Raw genomic sequence first — 27,834 nt, forward strand, 5'->3', positions numbered from 1 at the left:
AAAAGGTGCATCTGGCTCAAGGCTTTCAAATGTCCCTCTCATGTTTCACCTTCAAATTTCTGCTGAGATTTGGAGGAGAAATGTGGGGTGGGGTGAAAGCCCCTCTGAAAGCCCAGTGGTTTGCGGTGTGTTTTGGTCTACAAAATGCAATAGCATGAACTGGCATAGTAGAAATAGTTACTCACCAGGAAATCCTCGGTCTCCTTTGGGTCCAGTGGGGCCAAAGTCACCAGGCGTTCCCAATATGCCAACAAAACCCATGACTCCTTGTTCCCCTTTATATCCTTCAAGGCAAAACAATGGTATGGTGTTACTGCATGCCTGCTTAATCTGTTTTGGTAGCTGCTCTTTATACTAGGTTTTTCCATCATACCTTTTGCCCCAGGGAACCCTGGAATTCCAGGTCTCCCATCTGCGCCATGGTCTCCTCTAAGTCCTTTTGAACCATCTTCTCCAATTATGCCGATCTGCCCCACTTCTCCTTTGCTTCCAGGTGGAGCAGCTATTCCTGGTGGTCCTGGTGGTCCTGGGTAGCCTACAATATATACACAAAGATTAAAACTTGGGACTGAAAGACCACATAGGCAACATCTTTGGGGGCCTGTCTTCTCCTGATTGTAGCAAGTTAATGTAGAGCTGAATTAAATTGAAGGTACACAGGTGGCGCTGTGGGTTAAAGCTTCAGCGCCTAGGACTTGCTGATCGAAAGGTCGGCGGTTCGAATCCCTGCTGCGGGGTGCGCTCCCGCTGCTCGGTCCCAGCGCCTGCCAACCTAGCAGTTCGAAAGCACCTCCGGGTGCAAGTAGATAAATAGGGACCGCTTACCAGCGGGAAGGTAAACGGCGTTTCCGTGTGCGGCTCTGGCTCGCCAGAGCAGCGATGTCACACTGGCCACGTGACCCGGAAGTGTCTCCGGACAGCGCTGGCCCCTGGCCTCTTAAGTGAGATGGGCGCACAACCCCAGAGTCTGTCAAGACTGGCCCGTACGGGCAGGGGTACCTTTACCTTTACCTTTACAGCCTACCTGCAGCATCCATGTCAATAAGTAAGAGGAAAAGATGGGCAAGCTGTGAAATGGCATTTCTGATGGTTGGAGAGCAATTTACATCACTTTTCCAGACAAAAAGCTTTTCCTTGGGGTAGCTTCCAATGCTACAATTCTATGAGTCTACATCTGTGTATCTGGTTATTCCCTGTATCCCTTCTGATAGTGCCTTCTGAATACAGTGTCTCTGAAGCTTCTGCTTTTATCAGCTGCTGCTTTGCTCAGAGTGGCTGGGGCAGCCCAGTCAGATGGAAAACACATTACCTCATATGAAACTCCACAAGAGATACACAAACCGCTTAAGGTAAAAGATAAAGGTAAAGGATCCCTGGATGGTTAAGTCCAGTCAAAGGTGACTATAGAGTGTGGCAATCATCTCACTTCAGGTCGAGGGAGCTGGCATTTATCAACAGATTACTTTCTGGGACATGTGGCCAGCATGACTAAACCACTTCTGGCACAACGGAGCACCATAAATGGAAGCCAGAGCACACGGAAACGTCATTTACCTTCCCACCGCAGCAGTTCCTATTTATCTACTTGCACTGGTGTGCTTTTGAACTGCTAAGTTGGCAGGAGCTGGGACAGAGCAACAGGAATTCACTTCGTTCCACAGATTCGAACTGCTGACCTTCCGATCAGCAAGTCCAAACTGTCTAAAGACAAACTCCTAAACAAACCCTGCTTTAGCCAACAGTGGGTGCCCCCCAGCACAGGAAAAGCATAGTGCTTAGTAGAGACCTAATGTTGAAGCCACAACAATGCTAAAAGACAAAAAGAAAAAGATTCATTTTTGCCAAGGGAACACTCGGTGGCAAAACTAAGGCAGTAATATCAAAATATCAAGATAAATCTAAAAGATCTCTGTATCAACTGAAAGTAGTGGGATTGTGTTTACCTGGCACACCATCCAAACCTGGTGATCCCACATCACCAGGTGCTCCAGATATGTTTGAAACTCCAGGAAGGCCTGGTCTTCCCTCAGGTCCAGGGCTCCCGGGTGAGCCTCTCTGTCCTGCCAGTCAGAAATCAAATAGTTACTCCTGGAGATTGATGCACAGGAAAGTTGAAGCGCACACTTTGTTAAATATTTTCAAAAATTGTGAGAATATGTTGTTTGTTTTTAACAATACTGTCATTATGGTTGCTTCCCATCACAAGAAATTACCGCAAGTTTCACCTATATTCTTGTCTGCAGTTTTTGTTATCATGATTGTGTGTCTTTTTTGATTTGTATTTTTTCTGGTTTGGTATTATATGTTCATTTTATTTATTGTTTATTTGTATGATGCATAAGTATAAAGTATTTAATAAAAAAGGGGGTGGGGGAGAAATTAAGTTTCACCAAAGCATATTGTTTCTTCCACATGAGATTACTATACATGCAGGTGTTGCTATCAGAACACTCTTTATCCAAAACACTAAGAGATATCAAAACACAAAGAATTATACCTAAGCATCGCTACACAAATGCCTGATTCAGATACTTGAATAGACAGAGTTTGCCTGCTCCCTTACTCATTGGTATTTTGCTGGTCGGCAGCAGCTGTGTGGGCAGAAACAATGCAGCGAAAGAGAGACATCGGACAAATAACAGATTAGAAGTGTTCCCATAGGAAATAATGGAAATCATCAGCTTGCTATGTGAACGCTTGCCTAACAATTTCCTGGGAATGCCTTATGTTCAGAAAGCGGAACCTGCATGTAACTTTGTGGGATGCCAAATAATATAATGGTAGCAAATGATGTAGGATTACAAATCTTACCAATCTTGTTAACAATATTTTCTTTGATAAGTATAAATTCATATTATAAAGATATTTAAAATTCAGGAGTTCACATTTTCAGATTACAGGGATAAATTGAGCATTCAGTTTTAAATCAGTTGTTAGGAAGCATTTTTATCCCTTTGCATTCCTACTCCTTGCCCTTTACTTTGCTCTGCCCTCCCCCCTTCTCCTGGAGTGGAGTCCCTAAGGCGGTTGAGGGGGCCCTGGTGCGCCTACTTCCGGCAACTCCTGCAGCCAAGCTGGTGCCAAACGTATTGCTCTGCTTTCCTTTGGATTCCACCAGCGAGGCAGAGAGCCACACATTCTGACTTTCATGTGCCTCTACCCTTTTCACACACCAATTTGCCATGAGAGTACTTTCTTAAATGAAACCTATAATTTGTTAAATATATTTTGCTAATTGGTGGTGCCATGTATAAAACCATTGAACAACAGACTGACCTAGATCTCCTCTTTCTCCTTTCGGACCAGGAGCTCCTCTGCTGCCTTCAATTGGGCTTGGCTCTCCCACGGTACCTTTGTCACCCCAAATACCTGGGAAACCTGGTGGGCCATATCCATCTGGACCTGTTGTGCAAAAACTTAGATAAATTAGTATCACTTTTCCCAACCTGGAAATGGGCATCTCAGCAATGTTCATTTTAAACTATCCTATGCATCCTGTGCAGAAAGCTGAAAGGTTTAGACAGATTCCCTAATGAACTTACAATGTAAGATAGCCAACCTCATTAACCATCAACATAATGTGAACATACCTGGTGATCCTGGAAAGCCCTTGGTACTTGGCAAACCATGTAATCCAGTGATTCCTCTGGCGCCAGCAGCACCTGCCAAAAAGCCACCCATTATTTGTTATTCTTCGATCTGATTTACCAAATGTTACAGATTTCTCTGGAGGCACTGTAGTTTTTTTAAATGAAACTTCTTCATGTGAGCCATTTGCTTTGCACTGATTACTTTACTTTAAACAATTGTGCTCACTAGGATGCAGCAAATAAAGTATTTCTGCTCCATATGAAATGTTTTGCCTCAAATTCAAAACTTGAGTGTGTTATAGCTCATGAATGACAGTTTGGCTGTTGCTTTTTAAAAACAAATTTCTGACTGGTCAAAACAAAACCATCCTGGAGGCTAAAGCAAGTCTTTACAAGTTTATAGTCTGATTGTCTGATTCACTGACTCTGAGAAAACATTTAAATTGATTTTATACAGCAGCAACATTTTAGCAATAAGATTATAACAAATATTTCAAAAAGATGAAAATACATTGTTAACTGTACAGCCTTATATAACCAAGATACTTAACTTATGAAGGGTTTATGGCCATAGAGTTAGATATCCTGCCAGGCTTATCTAGGTTGCACTCCCTCGCCTTGGGAAGGAAGAGTTACCAAACTTTTCATTCTCGCTTCTTCCCACCGGGTGAAGCTTCCAGTAAGGATGTCTAAGCTAAATGCTCCAAGCTTAGAAGGCATGGCTTAAGAAACCCACCTTTGTGCTTCTATACAAATAATTTAGGAACTCTTACTGCTGTATGGAAAAGGCAATGAATCTGATCTATGGTGTGTTTGTAAGTAAACCATTTTTAACTTACCAAATGTGTGGTCTCTTTCTATGCTAAAGGAAGTGGAGAGCTTTGGAAATGACATAAAACAGGATATTTTAAAGGTCTAATAGCCTATATTTCCACACTTTACTTTGCTGCATGTTTTGTGATTTTGAATCACTGCTGGGGCTCTCTCACCAAAGAGTACTTGCCCCAAACCTGGATCCAGGCATCTTAGGGAATTCTTTTATTAACCAATTGCTAAAAAATCCAACGAGGGTTATGGGCCCAGGGAGGAATATAATTTGTTGATGTTCCAGGGATGTAATTTCAGATTTTTAAATGAATTTTTAAAGCCTGATTTTTAATAGCAGACCCCCCCACCTGTTTTCACAAGGCTTCCTGTGCAAAGCTTTTCATCTTTTGTTCTTCTAAATTCAGGGAATATTATCCCCCCTCCTCTTTCCATCACATTCCAAAGTAGCTAGGCAGAAAAAGGGTGTGTGTTTTTTCTGTTGGAGATTTTTGAGAACAATCTCTTATTTTGGCATTTTTCCTGCCATTATTTTAATTCTTTTTAGTGTTTTTCTTTCTTTTTGGATAGCCGAAACTCAATTGCTGCTCATAGCTCCAGTCTGCTTAGACTTACTGAGAGTAGCTTTATCGAATGGAAGCCAATTTCTTTTCATTGTGTATTATCTGTTTTAATATCTCTTCCTTTTCTCTCTCTCTTAATCTTTTTTGGATTGAGTTCTGCTGTATTAAAAAGCCTCTTATTACAGCTTTCGATGCATGCCATACTACATTCAGGTCCACTCCTTTATTTAGATTTAATTCAAAATAGTCTGTTAATGTCTTTTGCACATTCCCCAATATTACTTTATTGTCCAACAGTCCATCGTTCAGTCTCCATCTGAATGAGGTCTCTTCCTTTCCTTTCAACTCCATTGTTATCACATTATGATCTGAGAGAGTTCTCGGAAGAATTTCTGATTTTATTGCTCTTAATGACAAATCTCTGGAAATCCAAATATAATCTGTCAGTCCTGTGCTTTGATTTGGGTCAGAGAAGAAACTGAATTGTTTCTCTAGTGGGTGTTTTAGTCTCCATATATTAACATGAAAAAAAAAAAATCCTTCCAGTAGCACCTTAAAGACCAGCTAAGTTAGTTCTTGGTATGAGATTTCGTGTGCATGCACACTTCTTCAGATACACACTGGAAATAGGCAAGACATGCACACGAAAGCTCATACCAAGAACTAACTTAGTTGGTCTTTAAGGTGCTACTGGAAGGAATTTTTTTTTGTTTTGTTTTGACTATGGCAGACCACCACGGCTACCTATCTGTAACTGTATATTAACATGGATAGTCTTTCAAACACCTAGCTGGTTCACTCTAACAATTGTGACACAGCTACTCAGATGATAGAAAAAGCCTTTTGATTTACAAGAAAATATTCTCATTGAGCTTGGACGAGGTAACTAGACGAGAAAGACAGTTACAGACATGTGACACAGCTGCAAGCTATTACTGAGAAGCTGGAACAAATCAAGAGGCTGAACCAACTACTCTTATGAGGCAAAGTTACAACATAGGATTGGAAGGGAAGGTGAATAATGGGGTGCAGACATGCCAGAGGTGTATAAAAATTATGCATGGTGTGAAGGAATAGGAATTTCAGCCATTCTCTGTTTGGTTTTTGGTTGTAAAACCTGGGTTATAAAATGCTTGCCTCTATCTTGTCTTGTTCTATTACTGGCTCAGTAGTTTGGTGGAATCTATCCCTGACAGTTTGCCAAGTTGCTTCTACATACTTGTGCCAAGATTTGTCTGTTTGCAGGACAATTAACAGTGTGGGGATGGAGGGCAAGCATGGTTCTGATGTTCCTTTCCTCCCTTCAAGGCTGCTGTCAGAAAGTCATTTATAGAGACAGAAATGTGTCTTTTTCATAATGTGTAGATTAGCTCTAATCTAAAATTTGTGTATTAGAACATCAAAGAAGGTATTACTTGTATTTACTGGAAAAAGGCAAGACAAGAGTGCATAACTTCTCCTTAAGTCCAAAATATACAATGATGTATTACTGACAACTAGGATGAATATAATTTACCTTTACTCCCTGGAAGCCCAATCCACCCAGAACTTCCTTTTTCACCTGATGATCCAGGAAATCCTGGATCTCCAGATAAACCTTGTTCGCCAACCTGCCCTGGGAATCCTGTAGAACAAGTAGAGAGCTATCACTAAGCAACCCTTGAATTGTTATAATATAATTCTAATGGTGGTGAAAGTGATACTGGATTTCTTACAAGAGTGAACTACAGTGGTACCTCTGGTTACAGACATTTCAGGTTACAGACATCGCTAACCCAGAAATAGTACCTCAGGTTAAAAACTTTGCTTCAGGATGAGAACAGAAATCATGCTGCGGCAGCAAGAGGCCCCATTAGCTAAAGTGGTACCTCAGGTTAAGAACAGTTCCATGTTAAGACCGGTCCTCCAGAACGAATTAAGTTCTTAACCTGAGACACCACTGCATTCTAAAACTCCTAATGATCTGATGTGAAAAAATCTGATTTGGTCTGTATGACTAAAAATATCTTATACAGATCATTTTAAGATGTCATAAAGAGGACACTTCATCAGTCAAATCTCCCTATGGTTAATTTAAATCCTGCAATTTCTTATATAATATTACATTAATCCAATACTGCTTTCTTACATTGCAGTCCCACCAAATATGTCTATAATGTGTAAGATATTGTTTGTATCTCCAGCAATATACTGTGTATTAGAAAGCTGAAACATCTTGGAAGTCTATGTAGAAAATATCACCACAAATAAATATACTGGTAGTTGTCATTTCCCTCCTGCTGGAATGAGATCCCTTGAGTAATTAAAACCTGCAAGTGGTAAAGATATTGGTACAAACATCTTTTTCCTTTTAATGAATGCTCTTTATTCTGGGTTGCCTTAGCTCATACAGAACTTTTTTTTTTTAATGGCAAACAGCTGATTGGAAATTATACGAAGTCTATGAAAAAGGAAGCAGTAGATAAGATGGCAACTAAGAGAGAGGAAAAAACAAAACACGATATGTAAGATAAGGGATGGAGAAAGGATAGTGGAGGACCCAAAAGAGATAAAGAAGATATTTCAGAAATACAATAAGGAACTATACAAAAGAGAAAAAGAGATAGATAATGAGATAGAAGATTACCAATTGCAACAGATCATGACTGAAGAAAGAGAATATCTAAACCAGACAATTACAGAGGAAGAAATTAGGAAAGCAATAAAAAAAATGAAAACAGGAAAAGTGCCGGGACCAGATGGTATCTCGGCTAAATATTATAAAACATTAAGTGATCAAGTTTCCCCAGTGCTATGTGAAGTCATGAATAATGTACTAAAGAAGGGAGAATTCCAAACACCTGGAAAGAAGCGTATATTACCTTAATCCCTTAAAAAGATACAGAAGGCTTAGAGGTAAAAAACTATAAACCTATCTCATTATTAAATAACGACTATAAGCTATTTGCAGGCGTATTGGCGGAAAGGTTAAAAAAAGTCTGAAATAAAAGAATCCATAAAGACCAAACGGGTTTCCCCCCGGGGAGACAATTAAAAGACAACGTAAGAAATGTGATAGACATTATTGAATATCTGGATAGTAGAATAGACAAGCAGGCGGCGTTGATCTTCATTGATGCCAAGAAGGCATTTGACAACGTCTCCTGGCGCTTCATGAAGGAAAATTTAAAAACGATGGGAATTGGTGAAGGATTTAGAAAAGGTATTGAGGCTATTTATCAAGAGCAAAAAGCCAAACTTATAATAAACAATAATATATCGGAGGCCTTTGATATTGCCAAAGGGACTAGGCAAGGCTGTCCCTTATCTCCTTTGTTATATATAACAGTGTTGGAAGTGTTTAATAAAAGGTTAAGGGAAACACCGGAGGTTAAAGGAATTAAGGTAGGAAGTAAGGAATTCAAAATAAAAGCATTTGCAGATGACCTGATACTAACATTGGAAGATCCTAAGAACAGTTTACAATAAGCCCTACAGAAACTAGAAGAATTTGGAAAAGTGGCAGGTTTCAAGCACAATAGGAATAAGACTAAAATGATAACAAAAAATATAACCAAGGAAGATATAGTAGAGTTAGAACAAAGGACGGGAATTATGGTTGCTAAGAAGGTAAAATATCTAGGAGTGTGGATCACAGCAAAAAATATAAATTTATACAAAGATAATTACGAGACTACTTGGAAGGGTATCAAGAAAGATTTAGAAATCTGGGAGAGATTGGAACTTTCCTTCTTAGGGAGGATTTCGGTTATTAAAATGAATGTCCTGCCCAGAATGTTATTTTTGTTTCAAACTATACCAGTAATGAAAGGACTAAAACAGTGTAAAGATTGGCAAAGGATCTTAGCGAGATTTATTTGGCAGGGGAAAAGATCACGAATAAAAATGAAAATACTGGTAGATAAAAAAGAAAGAGGGGGTTTTTCTTTACCAGATTTGAGTTTATATTACGAAGCGGCTTGTTTAACGTGGGTGAAAGATTGGATAAAGCTAGAGAATACTGATATCCTGGATTTAGAGGGCTTCGATAACAGGTACGGGTGGCACTCGTACCTGTGGTACGAAAAGGTGAAAGTTCATAGAGGCTTCCTAAATCATATAATTAAGGTAAAGGTAAAGGTACCCCTGCCCGTACGGGCCAGTCTTGACAGACTCTGGGGTTGTGCGCCCATCTCACTTAAGAGGCCAGGGGCCAGCGCTGTCCGAAGACACTTCCGGGTCACGTGGCCAGCGTGACATCGCTGCTCTGGCGATCATATAATTAGAGGACCATTATTTCAAGTATGGGAAAGAAATAAGAACCTGCTGGAAAGGAAAACCCCATGGTGGATCTCACCAATAGATGTCTTAACTGTCAAAAAAAACTAACATGGAGGGGGGAAAAGCTACCTATGAAGAACTTATCAATAAAACTGATCAGTGCATAAAACTCAAGCCCTATGAGGAGGTAAAGAATGTACTCACGGGGTGGCTGCAATACCATCAAGTGAATTATCTGTTAAAAGATGTTTAAAAGAAATTGGGATTTGAAGATAAAAAATCTAAATTTAATGTGGAAGTCATAGAAGGTAAAAACAAAATATTATCTAGGATGTATGACCTCTTACTGGATTGGTATACAAAAGACGAAGAGGTGAAGGAGGCCATGATAAAATGGGCCATAGATATTGGTTACAACATTGACTTTGTAAAGTGGCAAGAACTGTGGAATGTAAATATGAAATTCACGGTGTGTACGACACTAAGGGAGAACCTCTGGAAGATGATTTATAGGTGGTATCTCACACCAGTGAAATTGGCTAAGATTTATAAACTGAAGATTAAGAAATGCTGGAAATGTGGAGAGGGGGATGGTGAGTTCTATCATATGTGGTGGACATGCAGTAAAGTAAAAGGCTTTTGGGAACTGATTTACAACGAACTTAAATTTTTTTTTAAGTATACTTTTCCCAAAAAGCCTGAAGCTTTCCTGCTAGGAATAGTTGGCAAGGAAATCAAAAAAGGGGACAAAAATCTGTTTCTATATGCCACAACGGCCGCTAGAACTATGTTAGCCCAAAGTTGGAAAAGGGAATTAATACCTACTATAAATGACTGGCAGACCAAGATGATAAATTATGCTGAACTAGCTAGAATAACAGGAAGACTAAGAGACCAGGATGACCAGAAGTTTCATGAAAATTGGAACAAATATATGACGTATATAAGAGATAAGTATAGAACTTCGATGTCTTTGGCAGGGTTAGAACAACTCTAACACTGTTTGGCAAATATGTAAAGGAGATAAAACACGTAACTTTAGAAATTATCTGATACTTACCAACGAAGTGAAGGGAAGTCCGAGGCTCGGCGGAGCCCAAAATAACTGTGTATTATATATATGATTCTTGTAACCGCTATGTTATATGCAACATGTAATCTAGACTGTATATATGTATAATTAATGGAAAACCAATAAAAATTTATAAGGGAAAAGAAAAAAGAAAAAGAAAGCAGTAACCATAGGTAAGGGAGATTTCTTCCACATATGGTGGAATTGTACAAACGTTCTATAGAATTGTGTTTTCAGAACCTGGGGGTTCCCTAGTTGGTGCCTCCCACCGTTCCGAGGCATCCAGCCAGCTGTTTGGGGTCTGGTAGTGGAGCCACTGGATCCAAAGTTGGTCCATTTTCTGAAAAGGTTTCCAATATGGGCCCCTCCGCTGCCCCTGTTTAGAGCTGGTACAGTAAAACCCCACGACCATTATTTTCCGCCCTGACTAGCAGGAGCTGAAGGCCTGTGGCTGCAGCAATGGCTTGATTGCTCCAGTCATCACAAGGTCCGAGTTAGGATTGCTCTGCTTATAGTGAAAGCCAGTGCTTTTTGTTCTGGGGGAACGCAGGGGTACGCATACCCCTAAACATTCTGTGACTCTAAGTTTGGCCTCATTGAGAGGCAGTATTTCAATATGAGTAGGAAAAGGAGAGTACTCCTAAACATTTTTTTAGAAAGAAAAAAAAAGCACTGGTGAAAGCAGAACAGGGGTTAAAAAATGCCCTCATAGCCAAATTGACTTTGTTTGAATGGACTACAGTGGTGCCTCGCTAGACGAAAAGAATCCGTTCCGCGATTCTCTTCGTCTAGCGGTTTTTTCGTCTTGCGAAGCAAGCCCATTGACAGCTTAGCGGATTAGTGCTAGAGCTGTCAAGCGGCTTCCAGCGATCAGCTGTTAAGCGGCTTATCAGCGGAACAGCTGATAAGCGCCTTAGCGGCTTAGGAAAAGGGCAAAAAAAGCAAAAAAAACCCGCCGGGGGACGCAAGATTTTTTCGTCTTGTGAAGCAACCCCATAGGGAAATTCGTTTTGTGAAGCGCCCCCAAAACAGAAAACCCTTTCGTCTAGCGGGTTTTTCGTCTTGCGAGGCGTTTGTCTTGCGGGGCACCACTGTAGTTTAAACTTAAGAATATGCATCAAGTATCAGCATCTGTTTTAAAGTATATAATGAAAAAGCATTCAGTATCCAGTATTGCTTTTACTTTGCTGTATTTTTAATCAACACTTTCTTATTCATTTTTAATGTATTTGTTTAAAAAGTGTTTTATATAAGCACATTATATACAAAATAGGAAATCCCACCTCTTTGCCCTTGCAATCCAGGGGAGCCTGGGGAGCCCCTCATGCCCTGAATGCCAGGAAAACCTGGAACACCAGCATCACCTTTTCCTCCTTTGGCTCCTTCTACCCCTGCAAAAAACAAAGAGAAATATTTATTGTTCCTCTCCCCCTTATTTGCCTGTATCGCTAAACCATATCCTTTTAAAACAGATTTTTAAATTTATCCTTTTATCTTTTTAAAACAATTTTGGAATTAGATGATTTTTGAATTTATCAGAAACAATTCAAATGCTGTTATATTTCTGTTCCCTCCTAACTGCCCTATCAACTGTGCTAAAAAGTTTAATTGGAAAATAGTGAAGCAGAAAAGGTCAATAATTTACCATTAACTAACACTCTGCACAGATTTTTTATCCATTCCCTAAAACCAATATCTTGTATTGAATTATTTTTTAATAAGACACACTGTGGTAGTTAATTTTCCCTTCTTTACAAGTTTCCCGTTAATGTTGTTATCTTGGTGAAATTGTTGCCATGTTGGAACCTGTTTTATATTTGAGCTTTTCCCCAGTCAATAGGAATGTTTTTAACCAATGGATATTTATCAATATACTGTAGCCAATATCTTGAGTTTTTTAAAGATATCCCAGATCATGTTGCTCTTGTACTTTCAAAAGCTCTGAAAACTAGGAAATAAATTCCAAAATAGTTTGCCACCTCCTTGCACCATATACAACAAAAAACTAAATACTTAAATACAAGTCTTCAGATATAATTTTTTTACATTTTTTATGCTTAAACTTTACCGTAATGCTGTGTTTATATGTTATTAGCACTGGATTTCGGGCAGATATCAGCGGTTAGCCTCCCACCGCCCATGTGCTGAGCCAAGGAGGCATAAAATAATGATAATAAGTAGAATAAAACCTCTATTTACCTACTGAGAGGATCCATAAAAAGCAACTGTACCAAAAGGAATTATTGTGGAAAAATAAGGGTACCATATTAGCAGAGTCCGCCCCTGTATGTATGTCACTATTTTGCTATTTCAGAGGTTCAAAGCATCAACCAAGAGTGAGACCTAAAGTCACTGGGTAGACTTAGGCCATTAACTTCAGTATTTTGTATTTCAGTAGGGCATGCACCCCACAGCACCAGCACTACCAGTGTAAAAGCCAACCTTTGTCTTACTACAAGTTGATAATCATCAGGCTGTGAGAAGAGAAGACTAACTGGGTTCCTTTTCTTGAGCTTGATGGTCTTTCATATAACCTGGTCCATAGTTGTTTAGAGCTTTGTAGGTAATCAACAAGACCATAAAACTAGCTCAATGGTGTGATATGTGGCTGGGAAGGAGCACATCTTAGCCACCACCTGGGCCAAGGTACTTTGTACCAGCTGCATCCCTCTGGACCAACCACACCCCAGATCTCTCATAGAACGTGTTACATGATATTACCAGTGCATGAGTCTCAGTGACGAAGCAATCCTTGTCCAAGACATGATGAAGTTCTCACAACAGTCAAAGCCGGTAACAGGCGCTGTTTGCCACAAACTATTTTGCATTATGAATGAATGCATGTGTATACACACATGCAAAATACCTTTGACTCCAGTTATGCCAGCATCTCCTTTTGAACCCACTCTTCCTGGCAAGTTTATAGTATCTCCCCAATCACCTGTAAGAGGCAAAAAATTGAGATAATACACACTCACATAGATTTATATACACCAAGATCATCTGTTGAACATCTTTTAATGTGAAAATTCTAAACTCTATAATGCAACTCTCCATTTACGTGCTTTCAATATGTGCACGACTGCACAATCACAGACCCACCCATCACGCTGAACCCAGAAGTGACCCAAAAAGTCACAAAAACATCAGAAATGGGTCAGAACAGGGTGTTTGCAGGCCTTTTCAATGGGGTTTCAAATATACGCAATTTCACTGATGTGCACGGTGCCTCAGAACATTACCCCCACTTAAATGGGGGGGGAGGGTGGTTGCCTGTATTATTTTCTCTACAATATATACTTCCATTTTGACTTCATCTAAAGAATGAAAAGATATGAGAAGTCAAGATCAGTAACTCTCAAGAATGAGAGAAATATTTCCTTGTACTAGACTGGGTCACGAGCAGGAGCCTTTCATTTTATACACAAATCTGTCTGTCTGTCTGTCTGTCTGTCTCTTTGTGTGTGTCTGTGTGTGTGTTTTACATACACATAGCTTAGATGTACAGAATATAAATGGACTCACCAATTTCCCCAGGCTGGCCACTTTCGCCAAAAATACCATCAATCCCTGGAATTCCCTTTTCCCCCTGTCACATAGTTAAAAAGAACATCAAGCTTTCAAGCATAATAAATACTAACCAACGTTTTCGTTCTCTCTGGACTTCCTCCTCAACTATCCAAATTTGTTTTTCTGTCATAAATCTTGAAACTGTACTCTTGTTGAACACAGTGTGCACCTGAAACCAACTTTATTTAAACTAAAAAATAACTCAGGGGTGGGGGACTATATCTACTTGGTGGGCTGGATACTAACCTCACCCAACTCCAGTGGACCATTTTGACTGGGTGTGGGGTTGCCCACCTGTCAATCATGACACCACAATGACACTGGGTGATATGCTTTCCTTTGCCAGGGCAGTCTGAAATCAAAGCAGTATCTGCAAACCCTCCTTTCAGCAGGGAACCATGGAAAGAATTTAATTTCATGCCAAGGCAATTATTTTGTCAAGGAAAGCCTTGTGGTTTGCCAGATGGAACTATCTTGGAACTATCTCTACTCTTATGCCCCTGAGTTCTCTTGACCCCATTCTGAGCCAATTTCACGGGTACACAAGGGGGAAGAGAGGAGGGAAACCTCACTGCGCAAAAAGAGCTCCTCAAGCAGGATGCCTGCTGACAGGACTCATTACCTGAATCCTGCTTAGTGTCTTTACTTGCCCCACACCTGATGTCATATATGTCAAGTGTCAGGCAGGTGAGCATGGCTTTTGGGAAATGTCCTCATGGACCTAGTTAGGGCTCTTGCTAGACTCAATTAGGCCTGCAGGCTGGAGCCCCCATTCCACCCAAAATAAAGGAATCAAATACATTATTCACATGCACTGCATAATCTAGTCTGCTTTTGGTGAATTTACAGAATTTGTTTTTTGAGGTTCTGGCATTTTGCTTTTCAAACTACTAAAGGAAACATACCAGAGATAACAAAACTTGGTAGTTTGAGTCAAACAACAAAATCTGCTCACCCTCCTTCCCGTTGCTCCAGGGAAACCGGAAATACCACGACCTCCTGAGACACCTATATATCCTGATATGCCTTTTATTCCTTTAATTCCATAGTCACCTTTCTGACCTTTTTCATAACCTGGAAAGCCAGGTGAACCTGGCCTTCCTGTCTGCCCAGGGTAGCCTAGTGCTCCTTTTGTGCCTGTAGGAAACACAGTTCAAAATGTTAAGTTAGACTGAACCGGGCAAGTAGCTGAACTTCAGCAAAGCAAATGTTGGTTTCAGCTGCCTAAAGTATTCATTATGGGGAATGAAGCCCTCAGCTGCATTCTGCTAATTAACTACCACTAAAAATTGCACTGGGATGCGGGTGGTGCTGTGGGTTAAACCACAGAGCCTAGGTCTTGCCGATCAGAAGGTCGGCGGTTCGAATCCCCGTGATGGGGTGAGCTCCCATTGCTTGGTCCCTGCTCCTGCCAACCTAGCAGTTTGGAAGCACAAAGTGCAAGTAGATAAATAGGTATCGCTCCAGCGGGAAGGTAAACGGCATTTCTGTACGCTGCTCTGGTTCGCCAGAAGCGGCTTAGTCATGCTGGCCACATGACCCAGAAGCTGTACGCCGGCTCCCTCGGCCAATAAAGCGAGATGAGCACCGCAACCCCAGAGTCATCCCTTTACCTTTACCTTTTAAAATTGCACTGTTAGGGGTATATATATTTCTATATCATTTTGTGGTCATTTCCTATTATTTATAATCTGAATAAGTGCTTTAGAATGTGTGCATTATGTAATACAGAATGAAATGTTTGTAAATAAAGATTAAATTCTCATTTGCTTCATGTGACTAATATTCAAATGCTGTAACATCAGTTTGTAATATATTATACTCCTTTTCTGAATATGGCATTGCTCCTTACCTTTGAAACCAAAGCTCCCTTGGGCACCACTTTCTCCTTCATTTCCCTTTTCGCCTTTCACATCAAGCATCATACTTGGCATGATTTTAGGGGGTGATCCTGGTGGGCCACGGTCACCACGGTCACCTATTAAGAACACATTATTTATCCAGACTGCCATGTCAATATAGAAAACTGTTTGCAGGGGTGGCCAAACTTTTTTCAAAGAGGGCCAGATTTGATGAAGTGAACATGCGTGAGGGCCGACCAAAGTTGTTGATTTTTATATATATATGTATTTTTGGGATTTGACCCCAATGAATAAAATGCCACAGGGGGCTGAATTAGGCTGGTTTACAGCATCGATCCATCCTTACAATTTAAAGGCAACACATTTAAGAGGATCGGAAAGGTAAGAATGCTTTGTCTCCTTAAGTGTATCCTTCTTTTATGAAGTGATTGTGATCAGCCCTTCTAATGTGCTATAGTGGCGAGATGGTTGTACTGGAATCAAGGAGACCTCGGTTCAAATTCCTACTCAACCATGAAACTCTCTGGGGAATCTTGGTCTCTTTCAGCCTTACCTGAAAGCCTAACCTCACAGAGTTGTTGTGTGGGTAAAATTTGAGCAGGAAATAATACTAATACTTCATTATTTACATCTTCCTACCAATGTACTAAGGGTGTCTTACAACAGAATATACAGAATAAAATACAGTAACAAAAAAAGCATACATTAAAATACAGTGAGCAGAAGACCACTGCCTTGAACTCCTTGCAGGGGGGTGATTTTTTTTATTTTAAAAAACCTAAATAAATGATTTAAATAATTGTTCTCAAAAAAGTATATGAGAATGTAGCAATGAGGAGTGCAGCCCAGCAGCTACTCCCTTTCTAATCATAGTCCTGAGATTTTGTTATGAGAGAGCAGCCAGGGGTCTTTCTGCTGACTAATGAAGGTGAAAGCAAGTCCCTCTGGAAACTAAGGCAGTAATAAACCTTCCCTGCTTGATGAACGCCAAGCTTTACTTACCAGCAAAAGCCAGCAATAGACTGAAAACACAGTAAGCTGTAAGATTAAAGCTACCAAGAGAATTTTTCTTTATAAAGAGGACAATTATATTTCACAACCTATTTTTTTCAAACTGCTTTACAGTTGTGTATGAACACATCTCGCGCACACTGAGAGACAAGCAATACTTCACAATGTGAAGGACAATACCTTTCAATCCCGAGTCACCAGGTAAACCTCGAATCCCTGGCAAGCCAGTGAAGCCAGGCTCTCCTTTGATTCCGTTCTGCCCTGGCCACCCTCTGACGCCTATCGCACCTTTGAAACCTCCAATTCCAGAGGAACCTTTAGCACCTGTTGGTGGAAAACATAAAAGAGAACTATTCATGTTCACAGAAATGGGGATTAATTTCTTTTTCCTACTTTGTTCTAGGGTTCTAAATGTAAACTTTTCTATTTTAAAATACAAATGCAAAAGTAAGCAATAGGTTAAGGCACCTGCCCTGCATCCTGAGGGCCCCATGTGTTACAGGAAGGACTCCTGCCAGAAAACGCAGGGCAGCCACTGCCAGTCAGGACAGATAATATAGCGGGAGACTGTACGCTGAGTCAGATACCAATGGCCTGACTCAGTATAAGGGATTCCCAATTTTTATATTATGGTCATTAAAACCTAAGCAAAAGAAGAACCAAACCAGTATCAATACTATTTATTTATTTATTTATTTATTTATGCACGCATTCTATCTGGATACTGCCCTTCATCTGTACATCTCGGGGCAGTTCACGACATAAAAATACAATATTAAAAACATATATTAATCATGATTAAATCATATTATGTAAGATTAATGCATAATCAATACATGATAAAGATAAAGTAAGAGCAAAAACAAACAAATAATGCCCCCTCCTACAACACATTTTAAAGTGTACTGGATCTTTATTATCCAAAGGGATGGAAGAGGAATGTTCTCTCCTGGCACCTAAAGTTGTACATCAAATCGAAATCGAGTCAAGTAGGTATTAGAATTCCTGCTCCATGATTGTAGTCATGGGATTGTTGTCTATCACATGACAGTATATGTTTTGACTCCACAGAGTGGGAAGTGACAGAGACAGGATGTTTGTGTTACTGTGTTCCGTGAAGTGGGACTATTGTCCTTTGTTCTTTCTCTTTGTTGCCTGATGCTAGAGAGAGGGAGCCATGTTGCAGTGCTCCATGTGTTTCTATGTAAATAAAGTAGATTAGCCAAAATGCTGAGTTGCTGAGGTCTATTATGCAAGCTGCAAAGACTCGCGGATCCCTAAGTGTGCCGATGTCTGTTGGCTGTGATGTTTGGGCAGAAGAAAGCTTTTGAAGCTACAGAACTAAAGACCAGGCGAAAGAGAACATGCCAGTCGGGCATGTGTCTCTGCCAGGGTCCTACTCGAGTGTAGGACGAGCTCCTGACAGCGGGGTGTCTTTTGACTTTAGCCCTATTGCTCAAAATCAAAGGAGACCCACAGCAAACACTCGTTGTTGACCAAGGCTTTCTCAGTAATGGAGTCACGATATAACCCAGTATCCTGCCCCTCTTTTATTGGTGAAGTCTTCCAACTCCATCAAAGACCAAAGCAGGCATTAAAAGGTGTCTTGAAAGAGAACTATTTGAAAATGGTTTACGGATGGTATTTAACCCCGAGCAGATTAGCTAAGATGTACAAATCAGAATCTGAAGTAATGAAGGAGAAGGAACATGTGGTGGACATGCAAAAGAGTATTGGGAAAAGATATATAACAAGATGGGGAAAAAATGTTTAAAACCTTTCCCCCAAAAACCAGAGGCATTCCTTCTGGGAATGGCACAGACAGAAGTACCATATTGGCCCGAAAATAAACCTCACATTTCCCCCCCAAATTCCAATCATGAAAAGTTAAAGTGCGGCTTATATTTGCGACTTTACAAAAATTGTCTTTTATGGTAACATGGAGCTCTTGAGACAAGCCAGCACCAAATATGCTGCCTGGCTGGTCCCTGAGCCACCAGAACCGCCGCCAAAATTGTCGCAACTGGAGGGGAGCCGGGGTGTCCAGTGCAACAGCCAGGGAAGCGGCTCAGAGCCCCCAGGTCCCCCCCAATGGCCTTGACTGGGACTGGGAGCACAAGAATCCTGGGGAGCAACTTTCCAAGTCCGCTACCAGAAACGGAAGCCCCTGCTATCTCTCCCTGCTATTTGTGTGAAAGGCAAACATCTCTGTAGTGCACTATTGGACTTTAGGTCCAATATTTTAGGAAACACATTTTTATAGAGAGCATATTATTACATGCATGTTAGCATGTCATGTGTGATTGGGAATGTGTCAATGCTAACAGCTACCCATGGCATCACATCTGAAGAAGGGCCTCTGAAGAAGAGCTTAAGGGTCAGGGAAGTGGGAGGGAGGAATGAGATCAAGCATAACTTCCAAGTTGCCACTAATGGCAATGGAGCATGAGCCTTGATCTCCAGAGAGAGGCTTGATCATCGAGAGATATAGGGGGAAGCAGAAGGGCCCCTGTGCACCCCCAGAAGAAGCCCAAAGGGGAATTTTGGTTTTTTTAATGATAATTTTTATTGAGTTTTCCATATTTAGTCACATTTTATTATATAAGTCTATAACCTTAGGCATTGCTCAGAGCATCAACTTCCTTCCTTCCCTCTTTCTGACTTCCAAACATCTTTTAATAAATTCTTAGCATTTCTATAACCACTTTTTACCTTCTACCTTCTTTTAACATTTCACCTCATTATATGTAAAATAGCTTCTTATTTTTACATTACAAAACATTTCAACTCAAACTTACAAACGTTTTCAAATGTTTACAATTTTCTTTCATGTAAAATATAAATTTGCTCCAGTCCTTTTTTAAAAAAATGATAATATTTATCCAGTCCTTTTTAAACAGTTCGTCGTGCCGATTCCGGATCTTCCCCGACAGCTTTGCCAACTCTATGTATCCACCATCTTTGCCTGCCATTCTTCCAGCATAGGAAGTTCCTGCTGCTTCCATTTCTGGGCCAGAAGTATCCTTGCAGCCGTTGTGGCATACATCTTTTTTATTTCCTCTCCAATTAAACCTAACAAAAATGCCTCTGGTTTTTTGTTGAAATTATATTTAAAAACCTTCTTTAATTCATTGTATATTATATCCCAGAAGGCTTTGACCTTAGTACAAGACCACCACATATGAAGGAAATTCTAAAGGGGAATTTTGGGTGCTTGTATTGGCAGCGCAAAATTATGAGCTCTCCTGTCCTTCCTGAAGCTCCAAAAGAAACAGTGGAGGGGTGGGATCGAGCTGAAAGCACGACTATCTACAGCAAACTCTTGACGAGAAGCCTCCAGCCTTTGATGTGGTAACTTTTTCAATTAATGCAAAGCAAGAGAACTTTAAAATTGATTGAATAAGATAACTAGGATGATTTGGCATAGTAACTGGGTGAAAGAAAGGAGGTCCGCCCTGGTCATGGCTTGCTCTACTCTGCTCGGGGACAGTTTAAAAGCATGAGAAAAGATTAATCTTTAAATATTTGGAAACACTTTCCTGCTAAAAAAACCCAGGCAAACTCTATAAGCAGTGAATTGGATTTTGAAAACTCCCCAATTCCAATAGGAAGGGGGGACATATATGGTTACTTTCGTTCCTAGAACGAAAAAGCAATTAAAACAAGAGATTTCTTTATTTTATTTTTATTTGGGAGAAATACAGTGGTACCTCGGTTTAAGAACACCTCTGTTTAATAACAATTCGGTTTACGAACTCCACAAAACCGGAAGTAGTGTCCCAGTTTACGAACTTTACCTCGGTCTAAGAATGGAATCCAAATGGTGGAAGGGCACCAGCGGTGGGAGGCCTCATTAGGGAAAGCGCGCCTCGGTTTAAGAACGGACTTCCAGAACGGATTAAGTTTGTAAACCAAGGTAGTTGGCGGTTGTCAGGGAAGAGTTAGAAGTTTCCAGTTTCTCAGAGGGAGAAAGCATTCCCCAAGAGGGGAAGGAGAGCAGTGAAGCTAATAGAAGGGAGCAAGAGGAACAAGAGGGAGGGACCGGCTGTTCCCAGGAAAGGCAAGGGTTCAGTTCTAGCTCAGATTGGGAGGAGGGGAGATACAGGCCAGCTCTAGCCAGGAGGGTAGAAAAAAGAGCCGGAAAGCGAAGGGAAAGGCGCCTTCGCCATTTTGAGGGTGGCTGGTCACGGAGAAGCAGAGCTCAGAGGGTATCTGAAAGAAGTGACTCTGAGGAATAATAGTTAAGAACCGTTTATAAGATTGTTTTGTTAATACACAATAAAATGTTTTATAAAAGAACAAGAAGCGTTTGTGTGGTGATCTGAAGAGGACAACGACCAGTCCTTACAGAATACCTTCTGCTCTGCACCTCTTCACTATAAGTAAGAAGGAGAAGCCAGAATGGAGGGAGCTGGGGCGCCAGTTGGGCAAGGAGAAACCCCAGCGCTCCAGCTAACATTACAGGACTTATGGCAACAGAGCTTACAGTTGAAAAGTCAAGTCGACATACTATCAGCAGCATTGGGAGAACATAGAGCCATGCTGCAAGCGACGTGTGGAGATAGAGTGAGTAAAACATTTACTATACGTCCACGTAGCTTCAAGGGGGAAAGCTCGGAATATATGGCTTTCAAGACAGAAATTTCTTTCATAATTGAGATAAAGGATGAAGAATTTCAATCTGAGCAAGAGAAGGTTGCTTATGTGATTAATTTCAGGGAAGGGAGGGCTAAGGACTGTGTTATACCCCTAATATCTCGGAGGGATGCCGCCCTAGGAAATCTACAAATTTTTCTGCAGTATCTAGACGCGATTTTCTTAGACCCTGCGCATGAAGTAACCACAGCTAGGCAGCTGTTGAGAATGAGACAAGGAAAAGACACTGTGGGAGTTTATTGGTCCAACTTTAGTTTGCTGGTACAGAAATTAAAATGGGATCTGAATTCCCCAACAATTGCAGCCCTTTTTAGGGAAGGACTGAATAATGAGATTTTAGACCAATTGGCCCAAATGCCAGAATCTAGTTCCTTGGACTCTCTGGTCCGAACGTGCCTGCAATTGAGCCTACGCATAGAACGGAGGGCTAGTGAAAAGAAGGAACAATGGAGACCGCGGTGGCGGGAAAACAATATTATAGAAAGTACAGAGAGCAGAGCGGGTAACGTGCCAGGACGAGAGCGGCCAGAGCCCATGGAATTGGGGGCAGCCAGACCCCTCCCAGTTACTACCTCTTCCATGGTAAGAGGAAATGCAGGGAGAGGAAGAGACATGAGGCGTTGCTTTGTCTGTGGAAAACCAGGGCATCTGGCACGACAATGTCGCAATCGTAAAGGATGGGAGTCTCTATCTGGAGCAGACATGGGAGAAGACAATTGCCCGAAGGAACTGCATCAGGGAAACGAATGTCCCCGGCTGGAAATGGGACCTTACAGCCGGGTGGAGAAGCAATAGAAGGCTCTCACGCGGAACCACCTATTCCAGAACTAACGGTGAAGGTGCAACTACAACTACCCAATGGACACAGGGTCCAGGTAGAGGCGCTGTTAGACTCAGGAGCGTCAGCAGATTTCATAGACCAAAACACAAAATCACTTTGTTACCTTTGAACTTCCCACTGCGAGTGAAAACAATCGACATCAGACCGCTACTTACAGGAGAAGTGACTTACGAGACTCCACCAATGAGAATGGATATGGGTAATCACTCAGAGACCAGGGCATTTCATGTGACCAAACTAGCTGGGCACCCGATGGTGCTGGGCATGAGTTGGCTCAATCGTCATAATCCGGTGATTGCCTGGCATCAAAGGTCTTTAGTTTTTGGTTCAATATATTGTATGACACATTGTTTGGGGCAAAAGGTAAAAATCTTGGTGGAAGTAATGGGAACAGAGGTAGCAGGGAAGTTGATGGGGAATGAAAGTGAGATTCCATCGCAATATATTGCTTATTGGGATGTTTTTAGTGAAAAAGAAGCGGATAAACTTCCACCACATAGGCCCTATGATTGCAAGATAGATCTAGTCCCTGGGGCACAGTTGCCACCAAGCAAGATATATGCCATGTCGGAAGTAGAATCTGCAGCCAAAGTCTTCACCAAGCTTGATCTACGAGGAGCATATAATCTGATAAGGGTCAGAGAAGGGGATGAGTGGAAAACCAGTTTTTGTACTAAGTATGGTGCATTTGAATTCTTGGTAATGCCTTTTGGCTTGCAAAATGGCTCAGGGGTATTTCAAACCTTCATCAATCACGTCTTAGCAGGTATACTGGATCAGTTCTGTGTCTCTTATTTAGATGACCTCTTAATATATAGTGAAAGTATGGAGGAACATGTAAAACATGTCACGCAGGTGTTAGAGAGATTGAGGACCAACAGGTTATATGTGAAGTTAGAAAAGTGTAAGTTCCACACACAAAAGGTGGAGTTCCTGGGATATTGCATTTCCCACGAAGGGGTGCACATGGACCCCAGTAAAGTTCAGGCAGTGGTGGAATGGGAGGCACCTAAAACTAAGAAAGATCTACAAAGGTTTTTAGGATTTGCTAATTTCTATCGTAAATTCATAAGTAATTACTCCAAAATCACAACACCACTGACTGATTGTCTAAGAGGCATGGGGCCATTCAGATGGTCTGAGGAAGCACAGAAGGCCTTTGATAAATTAAAGGTGGTGTTTGCTTCAGAAAAATATCTTATGCACCTAGATCCAAGTAAACGTATAAAGGTAGAAACTGACGCCTCTGATAGGGCTATTGGGGCCATTCTGCTGCAACAGGACAAGGAAGGGGACTGGAGACCCTGTGCCTTCTACTCTAGAAAATTAAATCAATCTGAACAAAACTACACCATATTTGATAAGGAACTTTTAGCTGTGCATGCTGCCTTTAAAGTGTGGAGACATTTTTTGGAAGGGGCGTCACATCAGGTGGTGGTACAAACAGATCATAAGAATTTAGAGTATTGGAGAACTGCTAGACAGCTAAACCAAAGGCAACTTAGGTGGGCGGAGTTTTTTGCTGGGTTTAATTTTAGGATTGAGTACATACCTGGGCATCAAAACATTCGTGCAGACACGCTATCGCACAAACCTGAGTATATGGAAGGGGAAGTTATATCAATCATGATAGGAGGCCTTTATGCCTGTCTAATTCTGTGTTCCTTTTATCCCTTGATGATTAATGTCTTACATGCAATCCTTGTAATGCATTTGTATTAACCAATCAGCAACAAGCACATATGTGGCAATGCTGTAATATTCAATAAAAGGGACTCCCCCCCACATGTTCGGGAGATGCCTCCCAGATGACACTCGCTACCTGTCTGTCGTTATTTCAACCCAACACTAAGGTAGATAAAGCAGATACATTAAGGGATCTGAAAAAAGACTTAAGAGAGAATACAGATAAATTGGAGAAAATGACTGGGAAAACAGGAGAGAACACCAAAACTTTGGAGGGTTTAACAGTACAGATTAAAGAATTTACAACTAAAACATCAGATTTGGAAAACCCTGCCTGGTGATTTTTAATTCATGAATGGTAGGTGAACTACCAAAAAAAAAGGCTTACAATTGATCATAAGAAATCCTGATGAGATTGCTTTCAAAAATGGAATAAATATAAATTTTTGACTGAAGCATTGAAAAATAATAAGATTCCATATAGGTGGGAGTTCCCTGAGGGTGTCTCATTTACATATAAAGGGAAAAAGCAAAAATGCAAAAGTGTACAAGATATGGAGAAGTTTTGGAGAAAATATAAAAAACAACTTGGAGGAAAAAAGCCTGAAGCAGTAGGTGCAGAAGGGGAAACAGATCCGGCAGAAAAAGAAGACGATAAACAACAGCACACTTAATTAGACCTTTTTATTTATAAAATATATAAATAAAAGAGAAAAAAGAATTTGAAATTTTTAACTTGGAATGTTAGCGGACTAAACAATAAATTGAAAGGGAGTAAAACAGACCATGTATTACAAAAAGAGAATTTGGACATAATATGCTTGCAAGAAACACATGTAGCAAGAATACACAGAAGAGTCTTGATAAATAAATGATTGGGGATGGACTTTATGACATTAGACCAAAAAAAAGGAGGGGTGGTAATTTATGCTAAAAAATATAATCCGAAACAGTTATTTAAAGATGATTATGGAAGAATGACAGCAATAGAAATAACCTTACAAGGAAAAAAAATTGTGATAATTGGGATCTATTTGCCAAATTATTAAAAAATTGGAATTTTTTTAAGAACTGAAAGAAAAGTTGTATGAGCTTATGGATCAAAAGATAATATTAATGGGTGATTTAAATGGGGTAGTCTCCTTAGAAATTGACAGGACAATAAGAAAAATGGATTCAAAAGAAGGCAGACTACCTGTCACTTTCTTTAATATGGTAGAGAACGTAAAATTGACATTTGGCGATTTAGACACCCATTTGAAAGACAATATACCCATTTTTCTGAACCAAATTAATTTGCAGGAAGAATGGACTAGATATGGACATCAAATGAACTAACACTGAGAACAAAAAGAATAGAAATACAACCAAGGACACTTTCAGATCACAATCCAGTGTTACTAGAATTGAAATGAAAACTCCACATTTAGGTCAAGTTTAAATTAAGGACTTTTAGATAACCAACTAACTTTGCAAAAAGCAGAAAAAAATCTTGAAATATAATTTTGAATTAAATTTTAATCAAGGGACAGAACTTAATATGGTCTGGGATACAAGCAAAGCAGTGATGAGAGGATTTTTGTATTCAACAGAGTGCATATCAAAAAAAGGTTAGCGAAGGTAAAAATAAAGAAATTTTGGAAGAACTGATTAGAAATGAAGAAGAACTGATTAAAAAAATTGCAAAAGATTCAATAAAAGAAAATATAAAAATGTTACAGACATAATTCTCAATGTTAGTGAACCAAGAAATTGAATGGAAGATTAAAATGCTAAGGCAGAAAAAACTGAATTTGCAAATAAACCAGGAAAACTACTTGCTTGGCAATTTTAAAAAATGTAATAAACAAATTGAAAGTAGAAGCTAAAATAATAGATAACCTGAAGGATATCAGAAGACAATTTGTAAAATATTACACAAAGCTATATTGAGCCAGTAAAATAAACAAAGATACAATTGAAGAATACTTAAAGTAGAGTAATTTACCCAAAATCCTGAAGGAGAAAATTAATTATTTGAATGCACCAATAACGATACAGGAGGTGCAACAAGGAATTAATCATTCAAAATTAGGTAAATCACCACGGTCATATTTATCAGCTAAATATTATAAAAAAACTACAAGACTTTCTGATACAGTCGCTGAAGCATGTAACGAATAAATGTTGAACACGGAAAAATCCAGATTTATGGAAAGAGGCATATATAACATTACTTCTGAAACAAGACATGGACCTGCTCTCAGTAAATACTATAGGCCGATTTCTCTGCTCAACGATTATAAATTGTTCGCCAATATTATGGTGAACCGTTCAAAACTGATGTTAAAAGAGTTAATTCATCAGGATCAAGCTGGCTTTCTTCCTGGCTGAACAGATAAAGGATAATATAAGGAATATAATTGACATAATAGAATATCTGGAAGTAAGGAATGAAAAACAAGCAGCTCTGATGTTTGTGGATGCAGAGAAGGCCTTTGATAATGTGTCTTGGATCTTTATGAAAAAAATCTATGGAGATGATGAATTTTGGAGAATCATTTCTAAGAGGAATTGGTGCAATTTAAACAGATCAGCAGGCAATGCTGACAGTGAATAATGTAATATCAGAAAAGTGTACAATTACAAAAGGGACAAGACAGGGTTGCCCCTATCACCGTTATTGTTTATTTTAGTATTAGAGACCCTGGTGAGGAACATAAGATCTGATGAAGAAATAAAAGGTATAACAGTTGGGTGCAAAGTGTAGAAATTGAGAGCATTTGCAGACGACCTTGTAACAACAGTAGAAGACCTGTTGGCGAGCATACCAAAGATATTAGACAAATTATCTGAGTTCAGACAGGTAACAGGATTCAAGCTAAATAAAAATAAAATGAAAGTATTAGTGAAAAATATGAATGCATAAAAATATGAAAGTATTAGTGAAAAAATAAAAATGAGCTACAACTAGCAACACTAATTAATTGAAAAAAGGTGAAGTATCTGGGGGTATGGCTAACAGCTAAGAATATAAATATTTTTAAGGAAAACTATGTAACAATGTGGAAAGAGATGAAGAAAAATATGGATGTCTGGGGAAGGATGAATTTATTGTTTTGGGGAAGAATTTCAGTGATGAAAATGAATGTATTGCCAAGAATGTTATTCTTATTTCAAACAATACCCAGGGTATGCAGAGAGAGACACTTCAAACAATGGCAAAAATCCCGCTTGCTGCCTTGCCTTCTTCCATAGCTGCGCGCAACCCCTCCGCAAGGAGAGGCTGCACGGGGCTATGGCTTCTTTAAAATAACGTTTGTGAAAAAGAGAGAGGCCTTTTTGCTAAGTATTTTAGGTACAGAGATTCCGAAGGAGCAGAAATGACTATTTATGTACGCAACGACAGCAGCACAGATACTACTGGCCCGGAGATGGAAAGAAGACAAAGTTCTAATCAGAGACGAATGGCTGGTGAAGATGATGGACTATGCGGAAATTGTGAAATTGACTGGGAAAATCAGAAACCAGGAAGAGAAGAAATTTAAGAAGGAATGGGAAAAAATTATAATGTATTTAAGAGAACACTGTAAACAACTAAAAACTCTGGCAGGATTTGAGTAATACTTGTAATGTACGAAAAACTATGGATTATTTTTCTTTAAAAAATAGAGAAAATAAGGCAAGCAGTTGGAAAAAAAGATTGATAATGGTAACCATGGAAGAGGGGAGGGGAGTCGGAGAATTCAGGGAATCCTAAATGATGATGTGGATGTTTTGTTTGAATTTAAATTTGTTATGTAAAACTCAATAAATATATATATATATTTTTAAAGAAATACCAAGCATAACTTCAGGTAACTGGTCCCAAACAATTCAAGGCTTTAAACATCAAAAGCAGCACTTAACGTTGTACTGC

General features: G+C 39.9%; 1 protein-coding gene across 1 annotated transcript in view; it reads right to left on the minus strand.

Moving 5' to 3' along the window:
* COL4A2 (collagen type IV alpha 2 chain) overlaps positions 1-27,834 on the minus strand; it is a 178,708-nt gene that overhangs the window by 12,332 nt on the left and 138,542 nt on the right. Inside the window, exons 31-42 of the mRNA XM_081905934.1 lie at positions 16,934-17,077; positions 15,733-15,858; positions 14,836-15,017; positions 13,836-13,899; positions 13,177-13,251; positions 11,594-11,701; positions 6,495-6,602; positions 3,591-3,662; positions 3,277-3,402; positions 1,944-2,060; positions 374-535; positions 186-284 (exon numbers count right to left, since the gene is read on the minus strand). Coding sequence (XP_081762060.1) covers positions 186-284; positions 374-535; positions 1,944-2,060; positions 3,277-3,402; positions 3,591-3,662; positions 6,495-6,602; positions 11,594-11,701; positions 13,177-13,251; positions 13,836-13,899; positions 14,836-15,017; positions 15,733-15,858; positions 16,934-17,077 — 1,383 coding nt within the window. The remainder of the gene's footprint in view (positions 1-185; positions 285-373; positions 536-1,943; positions 2,061-3,276; positions 3,403-3,590; positions 3,663-6,494; positions 6,603-11,593; positions 11,702-13,176; positions 13,252-13,835; positions 13,900-14,835; positions 15,018-15,732; positions 15,859-16,933; positions 17,078-27,834) is intronic.

The sequence above is a fragment of the Podarcis melisellensis genome, assembly GCF_964234715.1.
Source record: "Podarcis melisellensis genome assembly, chromosome: 3".
NCBI lineage: Eukaryota > Metazoa > Chordata > Lepidosauria > Squamata > Lacertidae > Podarcis > Podarcis melisellensis.